Source organism: Scatophagus argus, chromosome 9 (assembly GCF_020382885.2).
Source record: "Scatophagus argus isolate fScaArg1 chromosome 9, fScaArg1.pri, whole genome shotgun sequence".
In the NCBI taxonomy this organism is placed as follows: Eukaryota; Metazoa; Chordata; class Actinopteri; family Scatophagidae; genus Scatophagus; species Scatophagus argus.
This window is the reverse complement of record NC_058501.1, coordinates 21,183,248-21,208,968: the sequence shown is the minus strand read 5'-3', so window position 1 is coordinate 21,208,968 and position 25,721 is coordinate 21,183,248. Positions and strand designations below refer to the sequence as shown.

Sequence of the window (25,721 nt, the reverse complement as noted above, 5' to 3'; positions counted from 1 at the left end):
GGTTGTTATTTGGCCATAAATCGTTCTGTAAACACAGCGAGAGAGCGCGAGTGTTGCAGTTTAACGACTGCGTGTAATTCAGTTAAGGAGTAACTCGCTGTTATGTTGCATTATGTTTATTGATGATTTATTAATGCACAATTCGCACACTTAAGCTCTAGTTTACGTGGCAACAGTGTGTGCAGTCACAGACGCGGTGGCAGCTACAGCAGCGTTGATGCTGTCAGTTTGCTGTGAGCCTCCTGTTTGTAAGACATTTGTGGAGACATTTGTTAGTGTGCATATCAAGGATTTTTCTGCGTGTTCCTCTTACAGAACCACACACACTCATGCCCAGTCATACGCAGTCAAGTGTAATCCCTATTGGTCACACTTCGGCCTTTTGCATTTTAATCAAACGCACCACAGCTCCGGAGCACTTCTGATCAGAGCCTCAGAGTCTCCAAAACAAAAATATTATAATGTCAGTTTTCAGTGTCTTTGTATTGTTTTTATTACCTGGGGTGTTACTATGGCGTTTCTCACAAATACTTTCTGACGAAGTTTTACATTGGACACTTATATTTAACGTTTAATTAACATTTAACATTATTTTAAAATGTTTTTTGCTATTCATAGGTGTATACGTAAATCTCAGAATAGTTTTGATCATGAACAAAAACAAAATGATTTTGGTGGTTTACCTACTGATTTACTTGTATGTCAAATCACTTACATGATAATCAGATACAAATCCATTAATATAAAGCTGTTGCACGCTGTGATATTGTAGCCTGACGAGGTTTTGTTTGTTATACATTTATTATCTTTAATATGTAGTCAGTAGTTTAACCCACAGTAAGATGCAGGCCTGTGTAGAATACTGTACTCCACAGCTGCTTCTTATACATCTCATGCTGCCTTCAGGGATGCTCGTAAAAATCGGCAACAGTTGTGGTAAATTAAAATTGATACAGAACAACATGGGTTACCTCTCTAGATTATTTTTTTATTTTGGGTTTTCATTTTGAGTTGACAATACGGTCTCCAGTTGTCCTCATTTAAACGTTTTTTTCAATCCCATTATCTGGTTAATTGTTTCAGTGTTTGCAAAATGTTTTTTGGGGGGTGGGGGGTGGGCAGCTCACAGTATCTATATTTCCCTGCATTATTGAATGCTTCTCACCTTGCCTGGTTATTCACCTACACAGACGAAGTGAGCGAAAACGAAACAAAAAAGAAAAGGGGGAAAAATCACCCTAAACTTCACTACAACTTCAGCTCTTCTAGCCGTTTACACGCTGAAACAATAAAATGCCCCCGAGAACGATTAAGATGGCTATGGCGGAAACACTGGAGGACCTGACGAAGCAGGACTTTGACAAGTTCTGCCACCAGCTCCTGGACCGCCGGGAAGAGCCACGAGTCAGGCGCAACAGGGTGGAGGGCAAAAACTTCTTAGACGTCGTGGACGTTATGGTTTCCACCTTCACCGAGCCCGTAGCTCTTCAGGTGGCCGTGGACATACTGACACAGATCGGCTGCAACGACGAGGCGCAAGCGCTTGGTGAGATCTTCCGTTTGTAAACAGTTTCCGCGGTCAACTGCAGCAATGAGCTTTATGGACAACAGCGCGATAACAAGGCTGTGTTTTTCATAAAGCACGTAGCATAAAGTGGCTGCTCATTTCTGATTTCCTAAGCTAACATCACGGAGACAGAGCAGCCAACATTCTCATTTTACTTTAATGTTTATACTTGCCAACAATACATCTGGATCCGTTTTATGTCATCGGACGTTACATAAACGGGAATCTGGCCTTTAAAACCTGATAGTGCTGTTCATCCGTGTAAGAGTTAGTTAGGAAGAAGAGTTAAAGACATTTCTTTAAACAAATGAGCATCTCTGCTACCTTTCTGAGGGTTACTGGAGGCGATTCATACCAGTCATATGATAAACTACAGCCATCAGTTGCTTATCTTAGCTTAGCACAAATGCCGGGGACACCTCCCAAACGTCCCCCTGCCAGCACGTCTGATCCCCTTTAATTAACGTATTGCATGCCAGCTGATTAATCCATACACAAATCTATGAGGAAAGTTACCATTCAGGGCGTACACTTATGTTTCAGATTTTATGGAGTCACCATAACAAACTCACTGTGACCTGGAAAACTCCTGGGTTTTGCTTAACCTTTGGACAAAGCCAGCTGGCTTTTCCTTATCATTTTCACATCTTATGCCAAGTTAAGATACCTGGCCAGAGGGGCATCAGTTTTTCACCTGACGCTCAGCAAGAAAGAAAGTATCGCATGTGCCGATGTATCTGCGTCCTTATCGGCTGGGCTGTCAATTTTAATAAACATGTTTCTGTTTTTGTTTTTCAGCGACAATCGGACGACGTTAGACGTCTCATTTTGACAGTGAGTTGACCTGCAAAGATTTATGTTTCCTTCCGGCACTGAAGTTGTCAACAAGTAGTAGAGTTGCTATACAACATTTTTTTTTTTTAAATACACAAATTACAGTTGCAAGACCGACGACAGGAGCCGTCACGCAGGCTGGATGTTGGCTATTACTAACATAAATAAAATAATAATAATAAGAAAAATAATAAGAAAAATAATAAGAAAATTAGCCATATTTTACATGAAAAGCTTCCCTCTAAAATGAAATTTTATATACAAACAAGCTACAACTGCCATCAAAGTAAACGACTTCATGGTTCAGGATACTGAACTGTTAATCTTGTCACATTAAAGCTATAATCATTAAGACTTTTCAGAAATTATACTTCAACGCCGACACTGTTGACGATCTGACCTTTTTCTGCAACATCTGAAGTATTTACGATTTGTAATTACTGGTCAGCACAGCAGTTTTGTATATTTAAGGTGGGTTTAAGGGTTCGCCATTTCTGTGCTGAATTCAAATTTCTTCAGTTCACACCACTTCAGGCTTTTACTTTGCCCAAAAAATGATAAATCCTGCCAACATCAAACCGTCAACTCTCACTCGTTATTCATTAACGAGTTGTTGTGGTTCTCCGTGTCTCCGCAGGGAAACGCTGGACGTATCGCACGTGCTCGCCCTCATCCAGGAAATGAACTTTGTTCCACAACATTGGAAGAAGAAACAAATCAGAAAGACATCGATGTTTTGCCTTTTGTCGTCATAATAAACTCTACTTTTTTACTCTTATGACTCTCTATCTTTAATAAGTTACTAAACTTTATTATTTAAAATTGACTTTGGCAGCCACTTGAAAACACACAGGTAGCGTATATTTCCACATACATGGACCTTTTCTTGACGTTTAACTGTCCCGCACATTCATCTTTTCTGAGCAAGAGCCTCACGCATGTGCTCGTCAACCACCAATAAATAAGTACTGATAACGCTGTCCAACAAGACATCTTTCACTGTGCAGCTAAAGGAGTTTATTAATGTTGTTTATGCTTTTGAAGTCAAGTCAGTTTTAGATAGACAGATACTTTATTCATTCCCAAGAGAAATTCACAATGTTATTTATACAACTCAAAATCATAAATCGAAAATCTGAGCTTTTTCCAAAAAAATCAATTTTTTTATTTGGTATTTTTATTCTGGCCTCTGCGGTTTTGGGCTCATATCTCTTGGGCCGTTTGTGACTGCCTGGCGGGCGCTCCTGGTGGTCGACTTCCTGGCGGCACCTGCGGCCTGCTCTCGGTCACGCTTCAAGATGTATTGGACAGCAACCTCCATTTTGGACCCCGGGTCACATTTAGACTTCATGCCCCGGAGGTAATTAACATAACTGTAAACAAAGGGTAGAATGGTTGCCTTTAATATTGTCTATTAATTCATTTACTGATATTCACTAATACATTGTAGCCTACCTGATTTTTTCCGAATCCTTCGACTGGTACAGACTCCGCAGTTTCAGCTTTTTATATTTACCAAAGCCGAGAAGCGCTTCCCCGTTTTGGACTGACTGGACGGATCGACTGCGGCGGACTTCGTCAAGAACCTCAGGGTAAGCAGTCGCGTATTTCTCCAAGGACCTCTAAAAGAAATGTGTTATTATTAGTTCTTATGAAGGCTGTGACTACACAATTCATTCTTTCAAACACCACGTACGTCATCGCTCAAGGGCAAGCTACCGCTGAGGTCTCCGAGGTCCGGACCGCGGTATTTTTTCAAAGGAAAATATAGTAAAAGTCACGTGATAATTACTTGCTGTGGTGCTGCAAAGATCTTGCATAAGAAATATTAACGAATAAAAAACTGAAAAGTGTGGCGTGCAAAAGTATTCAGCCCCCACTTTCCCGGAGTGCAACCAATTGCCGTCAGAAGTTGCGTGATGATTGCTGAATTTAAGAATGTTGACCTAATGATTAAATAGAGTCCAGCTGTGTGGAATCTAATCTCAGCATAACTACAGCGATTCTGCAGAGGCCACAGAAGTTTGTTCAGAGAAACTGCATCATGAAGTCCAACGATCACACCAGACAGGCCATGGATAAAGTTGTGGAGAAGTTTAAAGCAGGGTTAGGTTATGAAAAGATTTCCCAAGCTTTGAACATCTCACGGAGCACTGTTCAAAGAGTATGGCACAACTACAAACCACCTAAACTTACAGGTCGAGCAAGCAGAGCACTGATCAGAGATGCAGCCAAGAGGCCCACGGTAACTCTGAAGGAGCTGCAGAGATCCACGGCTCAGGTGGGGGACTCTGTCCACAGGACAACTATTAGTCATGCACTCCACACATCTGGCCTTTATGGAAGAGTTGCAAGAAGAAAGCCATTGTTGAAAAAAAGCCATAAGAGGTCCAGTTTGCAGTTGGCCAGAAGTCATGTGGGGGACACAGCAGACATGTGGATGAAGGTGCTCTGCTCTGATGAGACCAACATTGAACTTTTTGACCCAAAAGCTTTGACTTTGTGTTGGTCTTTCACATAAAATGCCAACAATCATTTATGTTTGTGGTTGTAACGTGACAAAATGTGGAAATGTGTCCAGGGGTGTGAATACTTGTGCATGCCACTGTAAGGCTGATTAACATTAAACTAAAGTACGAACACTTTGCTCGCAGTCAGGTAGTTTTAGTTAAAATCCATGGCAAAATTATGGACTCCAGTTTTTTTTTTATTGCTAATTATTATTATCCTAATGTGCTAGCGTGGTAATGTCCGTCAGTATAATATTTACACACAGTATATAAGGTTAAACTATCCTTCCTCTTCTGACAGAATGTTGGATTAATAAAATATTTTCGGTAGCTTGCAAATTTCAATGCGCTGACGGCGTCTGCTGTGCTCTGCAGCATAGCCTACCTTGTTGGCCATCAGTGGCGTCTGACACATTGTGTTCCCTTGCCCTCGCTCCAACTGGTGGCTAGCCACTATGTAGGCAACGTAACCCACATCATTCTCCAGCAGCCACTTGAACGTTTTTCCTTTGTACTTGCCAAACTGAATCGTAAACCCACTCAACACGAGCTGAGCATTTGAAGGGTCCCCCCCCCCTTCAGAGCGAACGTGGGCCTTTGCTTCAGCCTCCACCTCCTCCTTGTTCTTCACAGGAGGACTCCCCCGTCGAGCATCCTGCATGGGCCCCTGGCCGGCCGCATACGTCAGGGCCTCCTGTGAGGGCTTCATCTGCAACCTGCCGCTCGAGGCCCTCGGTAGTGCAGGGTCACCATTCTGGAAAATAAATGGACAAAAATAAGAACACCAAATTAGTATTATTTTTAATGGCCATCCACATGGTAAACAGAATCCGTGAACCTCAGTGTGTGAAGGTGAACTTACGTCCACACAGGCTTTGGTTCTTGCATCTGCAGGAAAAGATAACAGGACGGTGAACAACACAGTAAGATGGTGAGTCTTAAAAGTTTGTTTCCAGTGTGCAACACATCGGCCTCACTCATATAGGCGTTTAATTTTCTGCTATGTCATATTCTTATATCATATATCATTTCATTTCACACTCAATTTTCTCTCTGTAGATCACATGTACACAACATGTTAGTATAACACACATTTATGTGTATGTCATGAATCAGACAATGTGGTCAATTTGTTATCAAATTATGTTTTTAATCCTTCTAGCAACAAAACTGTGGTGTGTGCAAAGATGTGTAAAGTTTTTTTTCATTATTTGATATGATGTATTGTTTACACAAATGATATGTATTAATTACTTTTTCTGTATTGATTTGATTTGTAGTAACTGTATACAATGTCCGCCTCAGTCAGACAGCTGTTTCTGGAATGATACAAGAAATTCCGGTCCAGGTTCGTAGCAGCCTGTGACTCAGTGAGCCAATGAGGTACAACATGTTGTGTAAATAAATCTTGCATTAACTCACCCAGTCTCTTTGCCTCCTCGTTGCAGCCAATCTCCTCCAGTGTGTCCAGAGTCACTTTGAGAGCTTTGCGCTCGGTGAATTTAGAAACCAAGACGTCTGTGATGCTCAAAACATCTTGATCTTCAACATCACTGCGGGTGATCCGCGGCTCCTCTCTGCGGTCCCGCAGATGGTGGCAGAATTTTTTAAAGTCTTTTTTCTTCAGGTCCCCCAGTTCCTCTGTGAGGGCCCGTTTGATTGTCATACTAGGCATTTTTCATCAGCGTCTCGCTCAGATGTTGTCCTGACGGTGAACCGGTCACAACCTGTTGAGATGATTGAACTTCCCGCCTATAAATGCTCCTCCCCCGCGTTCATTGTTTATGCGTTAACACAAGGCTCTCTCTCTCTCTCTCTCTCTCTCTCTACACACACACACATATACTGTACTTCATCCTTTGGCATACGTGTTGGTCTTCTGCCAACGACTCCAGGGTCTCTTCCCTCTTCTTCCCCGCTGCGCGCAGACCAGTCGGGACGACGCTGCCCGCCTCAGTGGGAGTTCAGTAGTTTTAATGAGTTTCTCTGCTCAGGTTCATGCTCTGTCTGACTGCATGTAAATACTGTAGTTTATATAAATACTACAAATAGATTGTTCCCGCCTCCCTCGTAATCTTTCACCACGGATCTCTGGATTAGGGTGTTCGATGTCTATCTTTTATCTTTTATAAGGCTTATGGAGACCTCCCCCTCACTACCATCTCCCTCACTACAACTACTTATGTAACTCGGTACGTGATGACATATGCAATATGCGTTTGACGTATTTCGGGTGACTTAAACCGACGTTTGGAGCCAAAACTGACTGTTTTAATCAGAGGAGAGAGTTGGTCGAACTGAGTCTGGGATCTTGTGGTGAGAGATGCCCCCCAAAACCATAAAAAAGGCGATAAAAGATGCACTGGAAAACCTGTCACAAAATAACCTGCGGAAGTTTCGCGACGAGCTTCTGGACCGCAGGGAAGAGCCGCGCGTAAAACGCAGTCAAGTGGAAGATAAAAGCTTCTTGGAAATCACAGACGTCCTGGTTTCAACCTACACCGAGTCCGGCGCTCTTCCAGTGACTGTGGAGTTACTGAGAGAGATTGGCTGCAGCGATGACGCAGACAAACTGGGTAAATATCTCAAGCCTGTAAAGTTTGATAGGCAACAGGAGCCTGTGGGCACGTAATCCGCTGCAGAATATCACTGAGCCCTGCAGATCATTAGTTAACGAATATCGTCAACGTTAAATCGAAAGAGCGATTTCTGCAGTGTGTTCGTAGACTTCCAGTATCAAGTTGGAAGTCAAAAGGGAAAAAGAAAACAAAAAACATTTGAACGAGCCCGCTTCATTTTTTACTTTCTTTTCCAAGCACATGTGTGCAGCGACTTCCTGGTGTGCGACCAGTCGTCGGGCGTCGCCTTGTGTATTTTCTGTCTTTATTTTCATTATACTGCACAATGTGGCAGAACACCATTACTGTAAGACAAAAAAAACCCAAATCGTCCTTCTTTGTTGTTAAAAAAGTACATAGCGCGTGCATGTGCGTGTGTGTACGTGTTGAGCGCCCCCTGCTGTCGTCCTCTGTCGGTTCTCAGTAATTGTTAACATCTGGATCGCATCAAAACGCCATTTGAGGAGCACGGACAAAAAGTTTTCCTGCAGGCTACGCATAAACATCTCCTCCCCCTGCATTCCTTCTCCTCCTCCTCATCTCCATTGACAGAAAAATCTGTACTGCTCTTGCTTTTGTCTACATTCGCATAAATCTGCGCAGACCAGTTTAAAACACACTGTCATTGAACGGTAAACATAGAAAGTATATTTCCTTGGGGAAAACAAAGCAAACCATAATAACAACTGAGTATAGAATTCTAATATAATAAACAGCAATTAATATTTGGGATGAATTCATGTTTGATTGTGAACAACCACCATCCCATTGTAATTGTTTTTTAAATCAGATTCTGATGCTGTCTTCCTGTCTTTTTTGCAGTTAACGACACAAGAGAACTGCTGCCAAAACCTGACAGTGAGTTGTTTTCCTCTATTTTATTCTTTTGAACATCAAACATTAACAGAGTAGCTGTGGTAGAAAACTCGACCCACTGATTTTGAGTTTCACATTAAGCTTCTGGACACACTTTTCACTGCCCTCTTGGAGTTTTCATACAGAATTTGGAGCATTTCAGTGTATATGTTAGGCACAATATCAAATGGGGTGTTGGTACACTCTCAGTCAGGGTTGTGTAAACTAGTTCTGACATTGATTGAATCATTCTTATTAAAAAATATTTACAAAAGTCAGTGATTTTGCAAGCTTTTGGATATGTTAAACAGGATATAATCTTTTACTTAGTGTCAAAATGTGAACTTAAATCCAATAATCACTGTCATTTATTTTAAATCAGTCCAAAACACATTTGCAGCTGAAAACGTCATTTCGCTGAGGTTGAAGCTAAAAGCCGTTTCTTCTCCTTTTGTTTAAAGGAAATTATCAAATTGACTTACATCGCCAGTGAAAACAATTGACTGAGTGCTGCAGTGAAGTGCGTCTGACACATTTTTGCTATGTGGTATTCGTGTGTAGCTGACGATAAGAAAAACACTGGTTTTAAAGTCTTTTCTTAATCCGGCAGCCAATGAGGGCACTTAAAATTAGTGTTCAAACCAGGAAGCTGTGAAAACAGTTGAAACACATTTGAGACACAAAATTTTTGGCCATGACCATGGAAGAAAAACATTTTATTTGCTGTTTGGATAAACCATTGTATGAATGACCCCTCGTCTAATACTGATCCATTATTAAGCAGTTTTAATTGTTCTTAAATTTGTTTCAGCTGCAAGACTCTCAGCTGGAGCAGCTGGTGTGAATACCATGGCCGACGGTATGTGCATAACATCTTCTCTGTAACTGTCTTGTAGTCCATCTTGTCAGTCACAGATCAGACTGCCCAGAAACCCAGAAGCTGCAGAAGCATTTAGTCATCAAGTAAACCAGTAATCAATATGGGACCCATATGTGATTAAATAAATGCTTCAGTGGATGCAATACACGTGTAACTGAATGATAGAAATCAATGCAAGGCATGAAGCATCTGCTTTCAGTATCAGATGAGTTTCACTCGTCTTCACTGTGACTGCGCAAAGCAGAAGTTACACAGCATCTTGTAAGGAAGCTTCTTTCTTAGGTCGGCTTCATATTATCTTCAAATCCAATCAGTCATTGTAGAATTTTGATTTTATGTATTTGTTCCTTCTTTCCTCAGGGGAGCACTTTGTGGATAAATATCAACTTGAGCTGATCCAAAGGGTGGGCAACATTGGACCCATTTTGGATGAGCTCCTCAGCAAAAAAATCATCCAAGGAGAGACCTATAATAAAATCAGGGCCCTGCCTACCTCCCAGGAGAAGATGAGGGAGCTCTACTGCGGTGCCCTGCAAGCTGGTTCAGCCTGCAAAGACATCTTCCTCAAGATCCTTGAGAAAAATGAGCCATTTCTCATTGAAGACCTCAGGGGAAAGAAATAAATATTGTGGGGGTTTTTTCTTCTGCATCTTTGTAATGTATAATCAGAGCTGCTTAATTTTGTATGGTGTTTGGTGCTTTCGCTGTTGTGATCTGTGTTGGTTTTTAACCTAATTATTCATGTGAATTATTTTTAAATCTCTGAAATCACATTAACAGAACAAAGATCTCTGAAATACACAACCACTGCGTATACCTGTTGGCCACAGTCTCATGTTTAGTTTGTTGATGGCATTAATTGCATTTAGGGATAAATGGACCCTTATGGATTTTCCTTTCTTGTTCCTGTGCTCTGGGTCCTCTGTAGCACTGCTCTGAGGAGGTGGAGGGGATCACTATTATCAGTGATGATAATACACCTTATTGTCTTAAAAATCCTGGTAAGCTTGTACTGTGATACCTTGATTTTGAACTAATAAAATATTCAGAAACACCTGTGCAGTTCTTACATTTTTAGAGAATGACTGATTTTGTATATTAAGCAACTGTGATAACGTAGGCCAAATTAAACGTGTGGTTTTTGAAAATGTGGGCATTGATTTTAACATTTTTTTATTGTGTGTTGAATTCAGTTTTTTACTGATGTGATGTTGTCTGTTTGGAAACAAAGAAGAAGGTAGTAGGGGAGACCAGGGACAGTTGCAACATTGTTTGTGGATGGCTGCAACATGTTACAAATACAATATATTTCAGTGTTAATAAAAGGATTATTCAAAAATGTAAGTTCTAATATTACAGTGTTATTTATTTATCAGCTTTGATCAGATGACAATTATAGATTTGTCTAGATAAGTAGGCCTTATGTGCAGATGTCAGAGATTCAAATTGATATTAAATACAGAAGACTTTCAGTGACATAAGAAGAATGGAACAATTTCTGAGGCAATTAACGTTTATTTTGCCTAATTTCAGTATAGACGTCCAGTATGCAAAACTGACATTGGACTGTAATTTGAATATAAAAATAATATTTGTAAAATTAATACATTGGACGGTGACAGTAGCAACCAACCAACCATCCAACTGAGCATGTGCAGTGTGAGTGCTTGTTTCTGATTGGAGAAAAACGGCATGTTGCAATCATCCTCTGTTGCAACTGTCCCCGGCCTCCCTGCTGAATGTTTCCTGCAAAGCACGTCTTCACCACTTGGATTGAAATGATCGTATTGAAAGCCAGTGTTTTAAAATATTTTTATCTTCTTAATTAATATGTGAAGGAAGAACTTCCGGTCTGAAATGTTTGGAGTGTGATGAAAACACTGACAGCAAATGATACTGACGTGTTTTCTCTGCAATATTTTAAAGTTATTTGCAGCTGGTCAGAGGGGAGAAGGCAAAGATCAGAGTCTTATTTTGAAGGATGTCGAGTCTCTGTTCTCAGAGGCGTAGGCTTACGACTACACAAGTTTAAAAAGTTAATAAATATGGAGCCTTTTGTGGCTCTAAGAAGCTCCCTGATAAATAATAATGACTGGGGCTGAGAACTAAAAGCTTAGCGTTAAAAGGTTAAACATACTTTTACAACTGAGAAGTTATGTTGCAGTGAGTGGTGGGCAACAATTGTGTTTCATTTGATCGTTTCAAGAGAAAATATACACATCTATAAAACCCCTCTTATTTCAATATAATAAATATTTTGGATGCTTGTAATGCAGTTTAAAAATAATTACATTACGTTTCATGCAAATACATGAAATATCACCTCTTACATTCTGTGTATTACTGCACCCACGCGCCGTTATCTTTATCATTTCTTCTTGGCTGTTCCATCTGCTGGCAAGAAAAATGAAATAAATAAATAAAAAAGAGGGCGTCGCCAGACTTGTCGACGTGATGAAACCTGATCATCTTCGGCTTCAGCACGTTGAAACGGGCTGGATTTCAAACTCTCTCTCTCTCTGTGTGTTTTTAAATCCTCAGAGGTACTGAGGAGAGACGAGAGAGAGACGGTGAGTTTAACTTATGTATTATATTTCCACTTCAGCGTGACTAAGTAACGTTTACTGCCGGCGGGCAGCACAGCAGATGAGTTACGGTCATTTTCTCTTATAAATGAGCGGAAGTGGACGGACTTCAGCTCTGACAACTGAGAGTTACGAGTGGCTTTTAACGCTTCAGCAGACCCTAATATTATTGGTTTTTACACTTTTTATGGTTTTACATTTCTACCTCCTCTTCAGTTATAACGCATTACAGTTAGCGTGCCAAAGATCAACGACTACAAGATGCTGCTAACTGTGCTTCCATGTGATAATTAAGCCAGAACCTGATTTAACTGAAATATGGGAAGAATGACTAACAGTGAAACAGCAGAGACTGTACGCCAACACCATGAAACAGCACCACTGTGTTGTGTTTTGACCTGTCACAGCCGGAAGAAAGAAACCGCAGGCAGACCTGACAAGTTAAACGACGGCTCGGTAACATTTAAGTGTCTCAGCGTGAGTCAGGACGGCACCCAGCGGTCATTAATACACCTGTGAACTACCTGGACTTCCTACCAGGACACGTCAAAACATCTGCGCCCGAGTGTGAAAGTCCATTTTGACTTCGCTGAACTCGCTGTTGTGTGTGTGTGTGTGTGTGTGGGCGGGTGGGGTTCATGGAAAGCATGTACTGTATGTGTATTTTGTTCACTTCTATGCTCTTGGGTTTGTACACCTCATGGCAGCTTGACACTTAGGAACTGAGTTTGACTTTCTGGCTAGAAATACAATTGTATGTTTATGATTACAATATTGACCGTATTATACTTTTTGTGGAACTCCACTGAAGACATGAACGCCCACTAAATGATTTTCTCATTTGGTATTTTGGTGATGGTGGTGTAGAACATTTCAGTCCAAGTCTCCCATAAATGCATGCATTTAGGTGCTTGGTGTGGAGAAATTCGCCTGTTGAGTTTACAGAACAAATCTTATCTAATTATGTAATCACAATGTGTAATCTTAGTGATAACTCATCGATTGATTAATGAAATGCAAAGAGATCAGTTTCCAGTCATGGTAGTAGATCACACAAACAGTATATATGTTGAATGAGATGTCCTTTATTATTTTCCAGGTAGAAACAATGGCGACTAAGAAGATTCTGTCTCAAACACTGAATGACTTGAGTTCTGAGGAGTTTAAAAAATTCAAGTCGCTCATCATGTTGGAGAAAGGCTTCCCGCTCTTCTCAGGGAGGCAGCTGAAAGCGGCAAACACACAAGACGTTGTGGAGCTGATGGTGACCACATACAGACAGGAGAGTGTGGTGCTGACCAAAAAGGTTTTAAAGATGATGAACATGATGAATCTGGCACAGAGATTGTCTGCTATCAGCCTGAAAACCAAAGGTAAGGCAAAGCAGACAAAACACATGAAAATATATTTATTATTATTATTTGTTCTGCTGTGTACTGTTATTGGTGAACATAGATTGTATACCACAGGCTTGAGCGCATGTGTTGTAGCATGTTGAGTAGGTCTACAAAAGCAAGCTCAATAAAAGTGATTTTATGACAGTCATCACCGGTGGTAGTGACTGAACAGGGGCACCCACAGACGAAAACATAAATCACCACCTATGCTCATTAAAGTCTAAAGGGGAACTTAGCTTCCTTGCTAAAGGTAACGCTGATTACACTCAAAGGTAGCCACTAGTAGCACTGCCGCCTCATAGCAAGAGGGTTCCAGGTTCGAATCCCGGTCTGGGCCCTTCTATGTGGAGTTTGCATGTTCTCCCTGTGCCTGCGTGGGTTTTCTCCGGGTACTCCAGCTACCTCTCACAGTCTCAAAAACATGCACATTAGGTTAATTGGCTACTCTACATTGCCCCTAGGTGTGAGTGTGTGCGTGAGTGGTTGTCTGTCTTTGTGTGTCAGCCCTGTGATTGACTGGCGACCAGTCCAGGGTGAACCCTGCATCTTGCCCGTAGTCAGCTGGGATAGGCTCCAGCTCCCCCGCGACCCTGAAGGATAAGTGGTATAGAAAATGGATGGATGGATGGTAGCCACTAGATAAAGTTAGCTTCGAATCCTGTCCATATATTAAAAAGTGCCCCTTCAATTCAGTTACTAATAAGTCTTTTTCTATTTCATTTCTCCTCAGAGAAGCAGCAGCTTTTACTGCCGCAGAGAGTGAGTATGTCACCCAACACTGTGCAGCTTTTGTTCAGTGCATGAGCTGAAAAAATGATCTTCATCTTAAATATTGATAATACAAACAAAATTATCCTCAGATAGTTTTCTCACTGAGCTTAACATTTGCTTTGAATTCACCAGGTGGAGATGATGGTGTCTGTTATAAGGCTGCTTTTGGAAACACTGAAACATTTGAGTGATGACGAGTGTGATAAGTTCAAGGAGGACCTCAGTCAAAGTCACCTCTGTGGACTTGATTTCTACAGACATTATTTAGATACTCCGTGGATGCAGCAGGAGCTAACGGATATACAGGACATGGTGTTTTCAATGGTGCTGAGCGATGGCCAAATGTCTGTGGAGACGATCAAGGACGTATTGAAGAAGATAAAGAGGACCGATCTGGTGCAGAGGTTGTCACGCAGCAGCTCAGGATCCAAACGTAAGACAGCAAAGGCAAAAAACAAAGTTCAGATCATGAAACTGATCCTTGACATATGTCTAGTTTATATAGGATGTCCTCCTCTCTTTACATTTTAAAATCTATAATGAGAGAGCAGAAGACGAATCATCTCATAATATATTTCATAACAAATGTAAGGTATGAAAAAATATATTAGGGGTAAAATACCAGTGATAAATTGAATATAATTTGATGTGGTTTTAGTACAACTTTGTGTCGTTCGGAGGGCTAGACTGCCTGATGTCAGTCACTTCCCTTTGTTTTCTTTCTTTCTCCTCAGAAAAGCACTCTGTGGATGAACATCTGTTTGCACTGATACACAAAGTGAGCAATTTCATATTTGTCTTTTACAAGTCCAGCTTGTATTCAGTAAGATGCAGGTTTAACATCATATCAACATAAAATATGATAAACAAAACTCATGCAGCTGAGTTCAGCAGTTTTTCTAAGAAGTAAACAGAATTCATAACATCAAATTGAGAAAATATCATTCATCCATTGTGCTGCTACCTGTTTCTACAGTTACTTAACAACATCTCATATTTAGATCAGATGGCTCATTCATTTTTGACAATGCAGCCTGGAAAAGTAAAAAGAACAATAATCAGCCTACAGATATTAAGAGGTGGAAGGGAAAAGGAATCATCCTCTGGTCTAACGAACAGATAATTACTAAACATATTAGTAGCTTAAGTGATTGTCTTAAAACACTGTATCTCAAATAATTACGTACATAAGATGTAAAAAGTTAAATCTTTAAAGGTGCAATGTGTGATATATAATTAAATTCAAAAATGAATCAGAACCATCAACAGAATAAGAAGAAAGGACAGTGTTGATACCATGTCAGGGACATCTACTGACGTTAGCATGCTAACCAGCTAGCCCTGGCCTGTCCTGTCTCGTTATACCACTTTGAACCTCAAGAGGCGCTAGCCTAATGGTATAACTTCCTGTAGTTGCAGGTCGGAGAAGTATGCTAGTATCGGGTGTGCTGCGTTTCACAAGCTCTCTTTGATTTTTTGATCTAATAAGTAAACAAAGTAAACTAAAAAAGCGAAGAGAATTGCTATTTTTGCATGTATTTTCCTTTCCTACCTAATTCTAAATGGTTGCATCGCTAATTGAGCGAATTAGCCAATGGCAGCTATTAGCTACAGCTATAGACAGGCTAGCCTGTCTATAGCTGTAGCTAATAGTATAGTGAGCAGTATAGTGAGCAGTACTTAAAAATTACTCATATGCTGCCCCCTATTTCGTTAAGTTACCTTCAACACATGACTCCTTTAATTTTCCCGGCAAAGAAATAATATTTTATCTCTGAAGGGTTGCTTTGAATTTTCCAGGTGGCAACAATGACGGCTGTCAAAGAGGTGCTTTTGGAAACACTCAATGATTTGAGTCACAAGGAGCTTAAGAACTTTAGGTGGTTACTGCAGTTCAGGTTCTTCCAGAGGAGCCGACCCCACATGTCACCACTGCAGACAGCGCACAGTACAGACCTCCTGGTGGAGCTAATTGTGGACAACTGTGGTCAGCAATCTGTGGAGGTGACTAAGGAGGTTTTCATCGACATGAACAAGACCGATCAGGTGCAAAAGCTGTCCGAGCCCAGCTCAGGACCCAAAGGTAGGAGAAGGACAACAACATTTACAGATTAACAGATAAATATACATGGTTATAACAGCTATTTAACTGTTCTGCAAAATATTAGATGCAGCTTCTAGTATTATGCAATGCGATAACACCTTGAGGCCTGCAAGGCCTTTCCTCCTCAGTAAAATGAATATTTTCTTTTTGGAGTGGCTTATTTAACAAATTCAATGTACTCGTGCATGCCAAAAATAAAAACAAGACAAAGATTACTTGAAAGGTGACTGTTTTGATGAATTTTAACTTTAAAGGAAAAAATGTTCAGAGGGGTTGATGAATTTGTTAACTGTTTTGTTAACTGTTTGTTATAAAAACAGTTACACTTGTCACTGAATGGGCTGTAGGATCATCAGCTGAAACATTTATTGTGAATATCACAGAGGGAGGAAGGTGACCTGTAGAATATGAAGACATTTAAACCACTAATAACGTAAAAAATAAAATAACAAATAATTATTTGAAGTAAGAATAAAATTTTGTATTTTAGAATACATTTCAGGATACAATTAATCATCCAAAGCTGGTTTTGATTTGTTTTTATTATGTAGTTTTTTTGTTCATACTCAGTATTAAAATTCTTAAAGTTTGACTAATTGTGATGTTAAATCAGTCATTAATTTATATTTCCTTTGTCCTCAGAGAAAAACTCTTTGGATGAAGATTGGCCTACACTGAAGCAGGAAGTGAGTAGTGTCACATCTGTCTTACTTTAAAACAAAGGTGAAACAATTCAGATAACAATCAGATTAGTTTACTGACAGAACAAATATTTTGATAATCACTTAATTGGTTTAATCTTTCAAGTGCCAAACATTGTTCTCATTCTACTCAGTTGTGTGGGCCTTTTTTTGTGTGGTTAACATTTTTGTGATAACAAAAGAGAAATTAAAGGCATTCAGGAGGTAAATTCTACAAGAGGGAAGTTTTTCTTTATTTTCTATGAACAAACAGGAGCTAAAACAATAATAATCCAACATAATACGGGTTTTTTTGTCCAACCATCAGGTTTTCTGAATGATTATTGTCTTATCCTAGAAATTATCATTAAGTACAGAACATATCAATACAGTGGAACAATGATTGTGGTCTTGACCGGTTTTGCATTGATTATGATTGTCAGATCGAGACAAGACCGGGATCTTCAAAAGGGGTCTTTGGACCGGTCTTGATGGTCAAGACTACTACAACACTAATGGTTAGATCATTAGTGTTAGTTGAATGATTTCATACGTCGTTGTTTTTTCTTTCAGAACTGAAGCCACCTTCACTTTGTCTGTATTCACATGGGCAAAGTGTTGAGCAGGTGATGACATAAAAAGTCATGAACCTGTTAACATAAATAACTGTAGAGGAAGAAACAACTGAATCATATTCATGTTTCTAAAGCAATGTGTACCTGTACAAGTGTTTTGTAAAAGCACAGTTGCATGTGATCAGTTAGACAAATATCAGTTGTTGTGTGATATGACTGATGTCCTCTTACCATATTTTTAAAACGCATCGATGCGATGTGAACAAAAAAATATGTAATAATCATGCCTGAGTCATCACAGTTTAATGTCATGAACATTTACTCTGAATTGACCAGGTGGAGAACATGGCGTCTGTTACAGAGCTGCTTTTGGAACCACTGAAAGATTTGAGTGACGGAGAGCTGGTGAAGTTTAAGGGCGCCCTCCTGCATAAAATGCACTTCAGGAGATTTGACATGTACAAAGATCACTCAGACTACCCACTGATGCTGGAGCAAAGAGACGTACAGGACACAGTGTTTTTACTGGTGCAGTCCTGCGGCCGACAGTCTGTGGAGACGGTCAAGGAGGTTTTAAAGAAGATGAAGAGGACTGATCTGGTGCAGAGGCTGTCAGACAGCAGCTCTGGACTCAGGAGTAAGAAAATTAAGACAAAAATATATTAAAATCATGAAACTTATGTGTGTCTGATAGGTTTATAGGCCTTGTCAGATTTTAGATCAAGTGCTCATGAGTGACTTTTACTGCCTTTTTCCTCAGAGGAACGCTCTGCAGGTGAACGCCACTCCGCACTGATCCAGAGAGTGAGTACAGTCTCATGTGTCTGACTTTATACAACACAGGTGTCATTCAAAAGATGCAGATTAAGAATATTTCAAAACTCACAATTTACACATTGATATATTTTTTTTCGCAGAACTGAAGCTGCATTCACTCAAAGCTCTCTAACAGTAACAGTAATGATGTGATATCTTTTCAGCTGAGAATGAGATGAGGAAATTGCAGCGGGAAGGGAATTATCTTTGTCTTTGAGTGTTGTGTTTCTCCAACAACAACAAACTACTAATAAACGTACTAATCGATTAAAAAAGTTACCAAATGGATAAAAACCTTGCATGATCTAGTGGAAGTAGACATATGTATGCTAACATTGATGTCCCAGTGGATTAATTGTACCTCCCTGATTATTTCAGGTAGCAACAATAGCAGCTGTTAAAGAGGTGCTTTTGGAAACCCTGAATAATTTGAGTGTCGAGGAGCTCGAGAAATTCAAGGACCTCCTGCAGCTGATTACCTCCCAGAAGCACCTCCCAGACATCTCATCGGAACTGAGTTCCATAAAAAGCAGAGCAAAAATAGTGGATCTGATGGTCCAGACCTATGGTCAGCAGTCTGTGTGGTTAACAATGAAGGTTTTCATGGACATACAAACATCTGATCTGGTTCAGGGGTTGGCCATGCTCAGCTTACAAAGGAATGGTAAGACAAAGAAGATGAAAACTGATGTTACAAAATCGTGCATCTCATGAATGTCTAATATATAAATTTTATAACTGATAATAATGTAAATTTGCTTGAGTGCAAAGTCTAAAAATACATTCATGAAATAATCAAATCAACACTTTTCACACAGTGTTGTAATTTTAATGAGTTAAGTATTCATTGCAGGGCTTTTGTACCCAATTACTTCAGATTGTTTAGGTGTTGTTGATCTGTCACTTTGTAGTGAATTTGTTTTATTTTCTGTCCTTTTTAAAATAACTGAACCTTTCTGATAAATAACTGAAGATTCTTGGTTAAAGACTGGCTTATTTTCCTCCAAGTCATTTTAAATCTCCCTTCTCAGAGAAACGCTCTGTGGACGAACACCAACCTGCGAAGCTGCAGAGGGTGAGTCTGACTTTACACACCATTGTTTTCATTCAGTAGATGCAGGTTGAAAACATCCTTAACATTTTTGCATTAATATTGTATACTGTAACTGTCCCAGTCAAAGAATTCAACATTTGCTTAATGCAGCTTTTGAATTTTTTCAGACAGCAGCAAAGGCAATTGTTAAAAATGTTCTTTGGGAAACACTCAGTGATTTGAGTCACAAGGAACTCAAGAAATTCAAGTGGTTGCTGCAGTTCACGTACTTCCAGAAGAGCCTCCCACAAATCCCACATAGCCTACTGTGCAGTGCAGACAGGGCAGCCCTAGTGGATCTGATGGTGAAGAACCAGCAGGCTGAGAAGGTGACCAAGGAGGTTCTCATGGACATGAACAGGACTGATCTGGTGCAGAGGCTGTCAGAGTCCAGCCCAAGACCCAAAGGTCAGTGAAATAAGTAAAAAATAAAAATAGAAGTCAATGAATAGATTTAGTACTTTTTACTTGGAGATTCTGTTTGCACTAATTCATAAGACAAACATCTGCTTGATTTGAAACTTTTTTAATCATCAATGAGAAATATGAAACAGAGCAACATTCATTACTTTGACTGCAGAAATCACTGAGTTGAATCCAGCTTCTTGGGTTTTCACAATATCACTAGTGAGAACTGGATACTGGAGAGCAAAATACACAGTGTAGTAGTGCATCATGACCAAATGCTTTAACCTCACAAATGATGACTGACTTGAATTAACACCTCTCACACACACTCAGTATTATGGTAAAACTCTGATTCACAAGATGACGATGGCAGAGAGCCGTTCAGACAGAGGATGAGGATGATCCATTCTGCTGTGAGAAACATGAAGATTATAGCATTATTTTACTCTTTTTTTATACCAAAGTTTCTCAGACTGACTCAAGCCAATCATAGTTTGACTTTGAATCAGTTACTGATGAGTCATTTTCTCTTTTCTTTCTCCTCAGAGAAATGTCACTCTGAGCAGCACTGGAATGTAAGTAATGAAAGATCAAGACACACTTTACCCAACATGGTTGACATCTAGTCACAGGTTGAGAATTGTTCTGATCTCGACAGTAAAGGGGTAGAAAATGTTTTTAAATGACAAACATGACACACATCTGCTGTGCAAGGATGAGAGCATGTGATCATTCCTGTGTTTGGGAGCACAGTGAGAGTAAGAGAAAGTCAATGAAGCACAATTACTGATAGCCAGTTTATAGAAATAAATTAAATGAATATGAATACACGTAAACAAATGCTTGCTTATCACTTTGAATCCATCAGAGAATAGCCGTAAAATCGGTCAAGAAGAGGCTTTTGGAAACACTGGAAGATTTAAGTCACGAGGATCTTAAATGGTTCAAGCGATTGCTGCATGCCGACATGAAGGGAGGTCATCCAAGACTCCCAAGAGAGCAACTGAAGATGGCCAACAGAGTTAAAATAGTGGAGCTGATGGTGAAAGTGTACGGTCAGGCGTCTGTGCAGATGATCAGGAAGGTTTTAAGGAAGATGAGCAGGAGGGATCTGGTGCACAGGTTGTCAGACATCAGGTCAGGATCCAAAGGTAAGTTGTAGAGAAAAACAGTAGTATTCTGGTACGCAGATTGTGGTCTGTATTATTTTGTTCTAATGTCTCTTCTTTCCTTAATTTGAAATACATGTGGACAGTCAGACAGCCACTTGAATTTGTGTTTGGTCTTATCAGCGCGTTATCTAAAAGCATTCAGTGTATGCTGTCTAGTCACTCTTTTGCAACCTACTTTTCCTGTAATGCCGCCTGCTGGTTTTGTGATAGTTAGCTAATGTTAGCATGCTAACACACTAAACAAACATGGTGATTGACCATCGATTCGCATTTAGAATAACTCAATCCAAAGCATCACTGAAATTGTAACACAAGTTAGCCTCAAGAAGTAGTTGAATAATGTTTTTTCTACCTTTGGCTGTTAAATTCAAACACGAGCACACTGTTGGGCTGCTGTCCAGTTGTTTATGCAGTAACAATGCAAACAGTCAGGTGTTTTCCAGAGATGTCCTGCATAACATATTGCTCTCTTATTAGAACGTAGCAATATAGTGCACAACGCTAAAACAGCAAAACTACTGGAAAGTTATCATATGATTCTACATGTTAACATATAATTGTTTAAACCAAAATTCTAAAGTACCTCCAAAAGGGCTGACAAGAAGACTGGTGTTTAGGGCTCCTGGGAGCAGTAAGGTAATCCCATTCATTCATCCATTTGTTCAGTTTATTTGTTCATTAATATGAAATTGCAAAAAGACTCATTTCTACTTATTTGCAAAAATGATACAGCAGGTCTCCAGTGACTGGACTAAACTTGAACCTGAAGTCTGCAGCACAGGTGCAGATGAAGCTCCAACTTACAGGTAAAAAGAACATCCTAAATACTGCATCACAGCAAGCTGGGAGAAAGTTGAGCTTGGTTTTTGGGATTTTTTTTTTTTCATAGAAGGAAAACTGAAAATTTTCTCTGCGCTGTTACCAGTTACTATCACTGCAATTTGACAAGCACAACAGAAGTGTATGTTGTGATAAATAAACTGAAGGCAGACCCTATTTATTCCTCCGAGCCCCTAATACAGTATGTTTTGTGTCACTTGCTTTCTTTTCCATGACTTACTCTCAAGCGACTGGACTAAACTTGAACCTGAAGTCAGCAGCACAGGTGCAGATGAGGCTCCAACTTACAGGTAAAAAGAACATCCTAAATACTGGGAAAAAGCCGAGCAAACTGGACAAAACTTGAGCTTGGTTCTTAGGATTTTCTTTTCACAGAAGGAAAAATAAAATCTTTCTCTGTGCTGTTACTGATTGTATCAATGCAATATGACAAGTACAGCAATATGACAGTTACAGTAACCTGAAGCCAGATACAGAATTTGCATTTATTCCACTGAGCCCCTAATACAGTATTTTTGTGTCACTTGCTTTCTTTTCCATGACTTAGCCTGCAGTCTGAAGCAGGACGCTTTGAATGCAGCGTCTCTGGCTTGCGTTGGGTCTGTGAGGCAAAGATAAGCTTTAAGTATCAGTTCTGCTCTTGGGAGGAACCCATGGAGAGGATGGAAAGCCTCAGATACATGCCTGCAGGTCCCCTAATGGACATCACAGTCACTACTGGGAAGTTAGATGAAGTGTACCTGCCACACTGGATCTTCACAGGTAAGTAAACATGAAGAACATAAAGTAAAGAACGTTTTTAAATTTCTGGTATATCTGTGTGAAAGCTGATGCAGTCATTTTCTCTTCACTAATTCTGTGTGTTTGTAATTTGTGCAGAAGACGACCCTAAGATATCCGACAAGTTTGCAGTCCTGCACATCGACGACTGTGGGGATGTTGTGGAAAAAGTGTCTGAGGTCACAGCTTCCCACGTCAAGCTACCCGAACCAGTTTTTTCTCCCAGAGCGGTCCTGATTAAAGCTGGTTTTCCTGTGAAAATAAGCTGTAACGTGTTAATATATCAGACCAACACAGCATTCCTCACGCTCCACATTTACCTGATCCCACGTGATCCTGGTCTACAGCAGGTTATTGCACACCTTACTGTCACCAATACCCTTCATAGAAATATGCAGGATAACAAATAAATTAATAAATACGCAAGACAAATAACAATGAGGATGACTGCAACTTTGTTTATTTTTTTTTCTACAGAAGATGAACAAGAGAGAGTTATCCTACGGCTGCAATGTAATCCGAAAACCCCCTCCAGAAAGGTCCCTGAAGATGGGTGATCGTTTCGCTCTGACAGCAGATGTGGATGTGGCAGAAATTTATCCTAAAGTACGATTTGAACTGCGGTTCAGATATTAGTTAAATGCCAGACAACATTCAAGTACATTCAAACGACGACTGTTTTGTTGGTCATAAAGATTATGACAAAATGTTAACTTGCTTTAGTTTCACAGTCATACCTAAGGACTCTGTTTCATTCAAAAAATGAAACACAAAAAAGCCCTTCCACAGTGTATTTTTGAGCTATTTAATAATAATTATAATTTATTTATTTAGCCTAATTTTCCTCATTTTGGTTGTTGTCTTCCTTTAAAACCCTCACGTTTATTGTGAGATTATTTACATGATATTTATTTGAAAGACTTTTATTGTGCTTCAAATCTAAACAGGCAATAAAAATACATGATATTATATTGGTGTCATCCACATGTGATCCTCCATTTTACCAGTGTTTGGTGATATAGGTATAATTATCTTTCTTTTTTCTTTCTCTGACTTTTTCTTTGATAAGAGTGAATAAAAGCCTAACTTGTCTCGCTTCCACAGAACTTAAAGCTCAGATATGACGGCTGTGAGTTGCATTTCTTTGAAGTGCACATAGAAAATCCAGACACAAACTTCAAGCTGAATCTCACACAAGAAAACGAGGTTCAGCCAGCGTGGATTTGTGTAATTCGAAAAGGTTAGTTTGAGATAACAAATAGCAGAAGAATTTATCTTCACTACCACTTTCATTCTCTTGAATGTGGATCATCACAGAAGCAGATGTTCACTGTTAAATAAAGGCAGTAAAATGTTTTCATTAACTCTTTTTTTTTTCAGATGAATACAAAAGCAAAAAAAGCAAAGGTCGTATACAAGGTAAGACTTGTCTGTTTATTCATATTTATTTGGAAGAATTACTCTTTGTTTTTTTGGTATCTAATCTCCCTTTGGTGAAGAGCGAAAATTGCTTATTTCTGATCTCATATTTGTACAGAAACAAACAAACAAATGAGATAAGTGACCTCTTACGTGGCCTACTTCAAAGAAAACACTTCAACTCTCATTGGCTCACTGGTTCGCTGTGGTTTTTGACTGCCATTTTGGTTTGACGTAATGAAAACAGCATGTTGTAAACGATTGGGTTTTTGTAACGATGGATGGTTGACAGTAACTCAGCAATGTTGATTACCAGAGCAACACTTAATAAAATAACATAAGTCAATTTTTTTCTATTGACACGTTTTATCACTTCCATTATTCATGTGTAAGCATTTTCATCTCTTCCTTTTTCCACCCTTGAGGCCACGTTCCTTAAATGATAAATGTGAATGATGTATTATAAATGTAAGATGGGGAAAATGATTTAACGTGTTTCTGTTTTCATCATATCACCACTGTTTTAATCAAATTGGCTTTAAATTAATCAAAACACGTGTCACTCAATGGATTTATTACATAGAAACAATATTAATGCAGACATAATATTATTTGCTTATTAGTCTTAATTATTTCTTGTTGCGAGATATGAACCAAAATGAAACTTCATCCCTTCGGTCCTCAGGGGAGCAGTTTGTGGATGAACACCGGTGTGAGCTGATCGAGAAAGTGAGCAACATAGGACCAATCTTGGATAAGCTCCTGAGGAAAAGTGTAATAAAACAAGAAAGTTATGATACAATCTGGGCTGCGCCAACCACACAGGAGAAGATGAGGACGCTCTACAGTGGTCCCCTGAATGCTGGTGGACGTGAGGCGAAAGACATCTTCTACAAAATCCTTGAGGAAGAGGAGCCGTATCTTGTTGCTGAACTCGAGAGGAAGGAGGCATAAACACTGTGACCATGGTTAGATTTCCTTTTTGACCAATGAAGAACATAAACTCTTATTTTGACATTGCATTAAAGAAAATACTCACTTTTTTTCATTATTTATTTTTTTCTTAAGCTTGATTTTCTTTATTCTGAGAGGAGGCACAACGAATCAAATAAAGTTTTTATCCAAGAAACTTAACAATGAATTTGGGGTGCTTGTGGGCAAGTAGATTCATTCAGATTTGCTGAATTAAAGCAGTTAAATGTTAGATGGCTAAAATATTTTTTACACAACTGAAATAAGACAGAGATCATCGTTTTCGTTTCCTCACACACTCTTGGGGCCAAATTATCTTTATATTTAAGATGAATTACAGTTTTCACTTTGTTCCTTGTGATGTCTTGTGTTATGATGCCTTGCCCCTCACCCTCCTCGGCTACGTGCACGTATCTAGTGCGTCAATCAGTGACACCTGGGAGACGCTTGCCAGACAGGGAACAGTTTTTTGACTGCAAAGGCAGACTGTGGAGAGTGATTTTTGTGTTTACCGTTTTTTCATAGAACGAAACCAAAATGGTTTGTATTTTCAGTTAATAAATCTTTAATTTAATCCATGGACCCGCAGCTGCCTTTTGTTTTTTTTGACCAGCTCAGAGACGGCTCTCATTCAGAGGCCGCAACATTAAGTCAAAAAACTCCGCTACAACAAAGACGCCACACAATGAACACCGACAGGATCGGGACCGCTTGTGAGTATGACAAACTAATGAATGAACTAACGCTACGAGCGGAAACAGGGAAATGTTTGATGAGCAGTTTAATGATGAAGTGGCGAAATCAGCTGGACCGAGGAGTGCAAATAAACCGCATTGAATGTTTTC

The 25,721-nt window shown here is 39.6% G+C and overlaps 3 protein-coding genes across 4 annotated transcripts; 2 read left to right on the top strand and 1 right to left on the bottom strand.

Annotated features, from left to right (window-relative positions):
- Window positions 1–3,454: 3,454 nt before the first annotated feature.
- Window positions 3,455–6,976, bottom strand: LOC124065002. Its single transcript, XM_046399984.1, has 5 exons — window positions 6,334–6,976; window positions 5,774–5,799; window positions 5,297–5,665; window positions 3,857–4,023; window positions 3,455–3,774 (listed from the first exon to the last, which is right to left on the bottom strand). Exons 1-5 carry the CDS (start codon window positions 6,584–6,586, stop codon window positions 3,579–3,581), a joined length of 1,011 nt encoding a protein of 336 aa, XP_046255940.1. The 5' UTR covers window positions 6,587–6,976; the 3' UTR covers window positions 3,455–3,578.
- A 107-nt stretch (window positions 6,977–7,083) lies between these two features.
- On the top strand, window positions 7,084–10,315 carry pycard (PYD and CARD domain containing). Its single transcript, XM_046399989.1, has 4 exons — window positions 7,084–7,487; window positions 8,352–8,387; window positions 9,196–9,243; window positions 9,625–10,315. The coding sequence occupies exons 1-4, from the start codon at window positions 7,235–7,237 to the stop codon at window positions 9,885–9,887; spliced, it is 600 nt and encodes a 199-aa protein (XP_046255945.1). The 5' UTR covers window positions 7,084–7,234; the 3' UTR covers window positions 9,888–10,315.
- Window positions 10,316–11,857: 1,542 nt separating this feature from the next.
- LOC124065000 lies at window positions 11,858–25,456 on the top strand. Of its 2 annotated transcripts, XM_046399981.1 has the most exons (22): window positions 11,858–13,222; window positions 13,977–14,005; window positions 14,150–14,450; window positions 14,752–14,795; window positions 15,818–16,100; window positions 16,764–16,807; window positions 17,713–18,013; window positions 18,137–18,180; window positions 18,571–18,856; window positions 19,224–19,267; window positions 19,414–19,693; window positions 20,240–20,268; window positions 20,562–20,844; window positions 21,446–21,501; window positions 21,598–21,671; window positions 21,933–21,995; window positions 22,253–22,467; window positions 22,585–22,835; window positions 22,963–23,091; window positions 23,590–23,725; window positions 23,866–23,904; window positions 24,590–25,456. In XM_046399981.1, exons 1-22 carry the CDS (start codon window positions 12,916–12,918, stop codon window positions 24,856–24,858), a joined length of 3,507 nt encoding a protein of 1,168 aa, XP_046255937.1. In that variant the 5' UTR covers window positions 11,858–12,915; the 3' UTR covers window positions 24,859–25,456. The 2 variants fall into 2 exon arrangements, with proteins under 2 accessions (XP_046255937.1, XP_046255938.1); XM_046399982.1 differs by lacking the exon at window positions 21,933–21,995.
- Window positions 25,457–25,721: the final 265 nt, after the last annotated feature.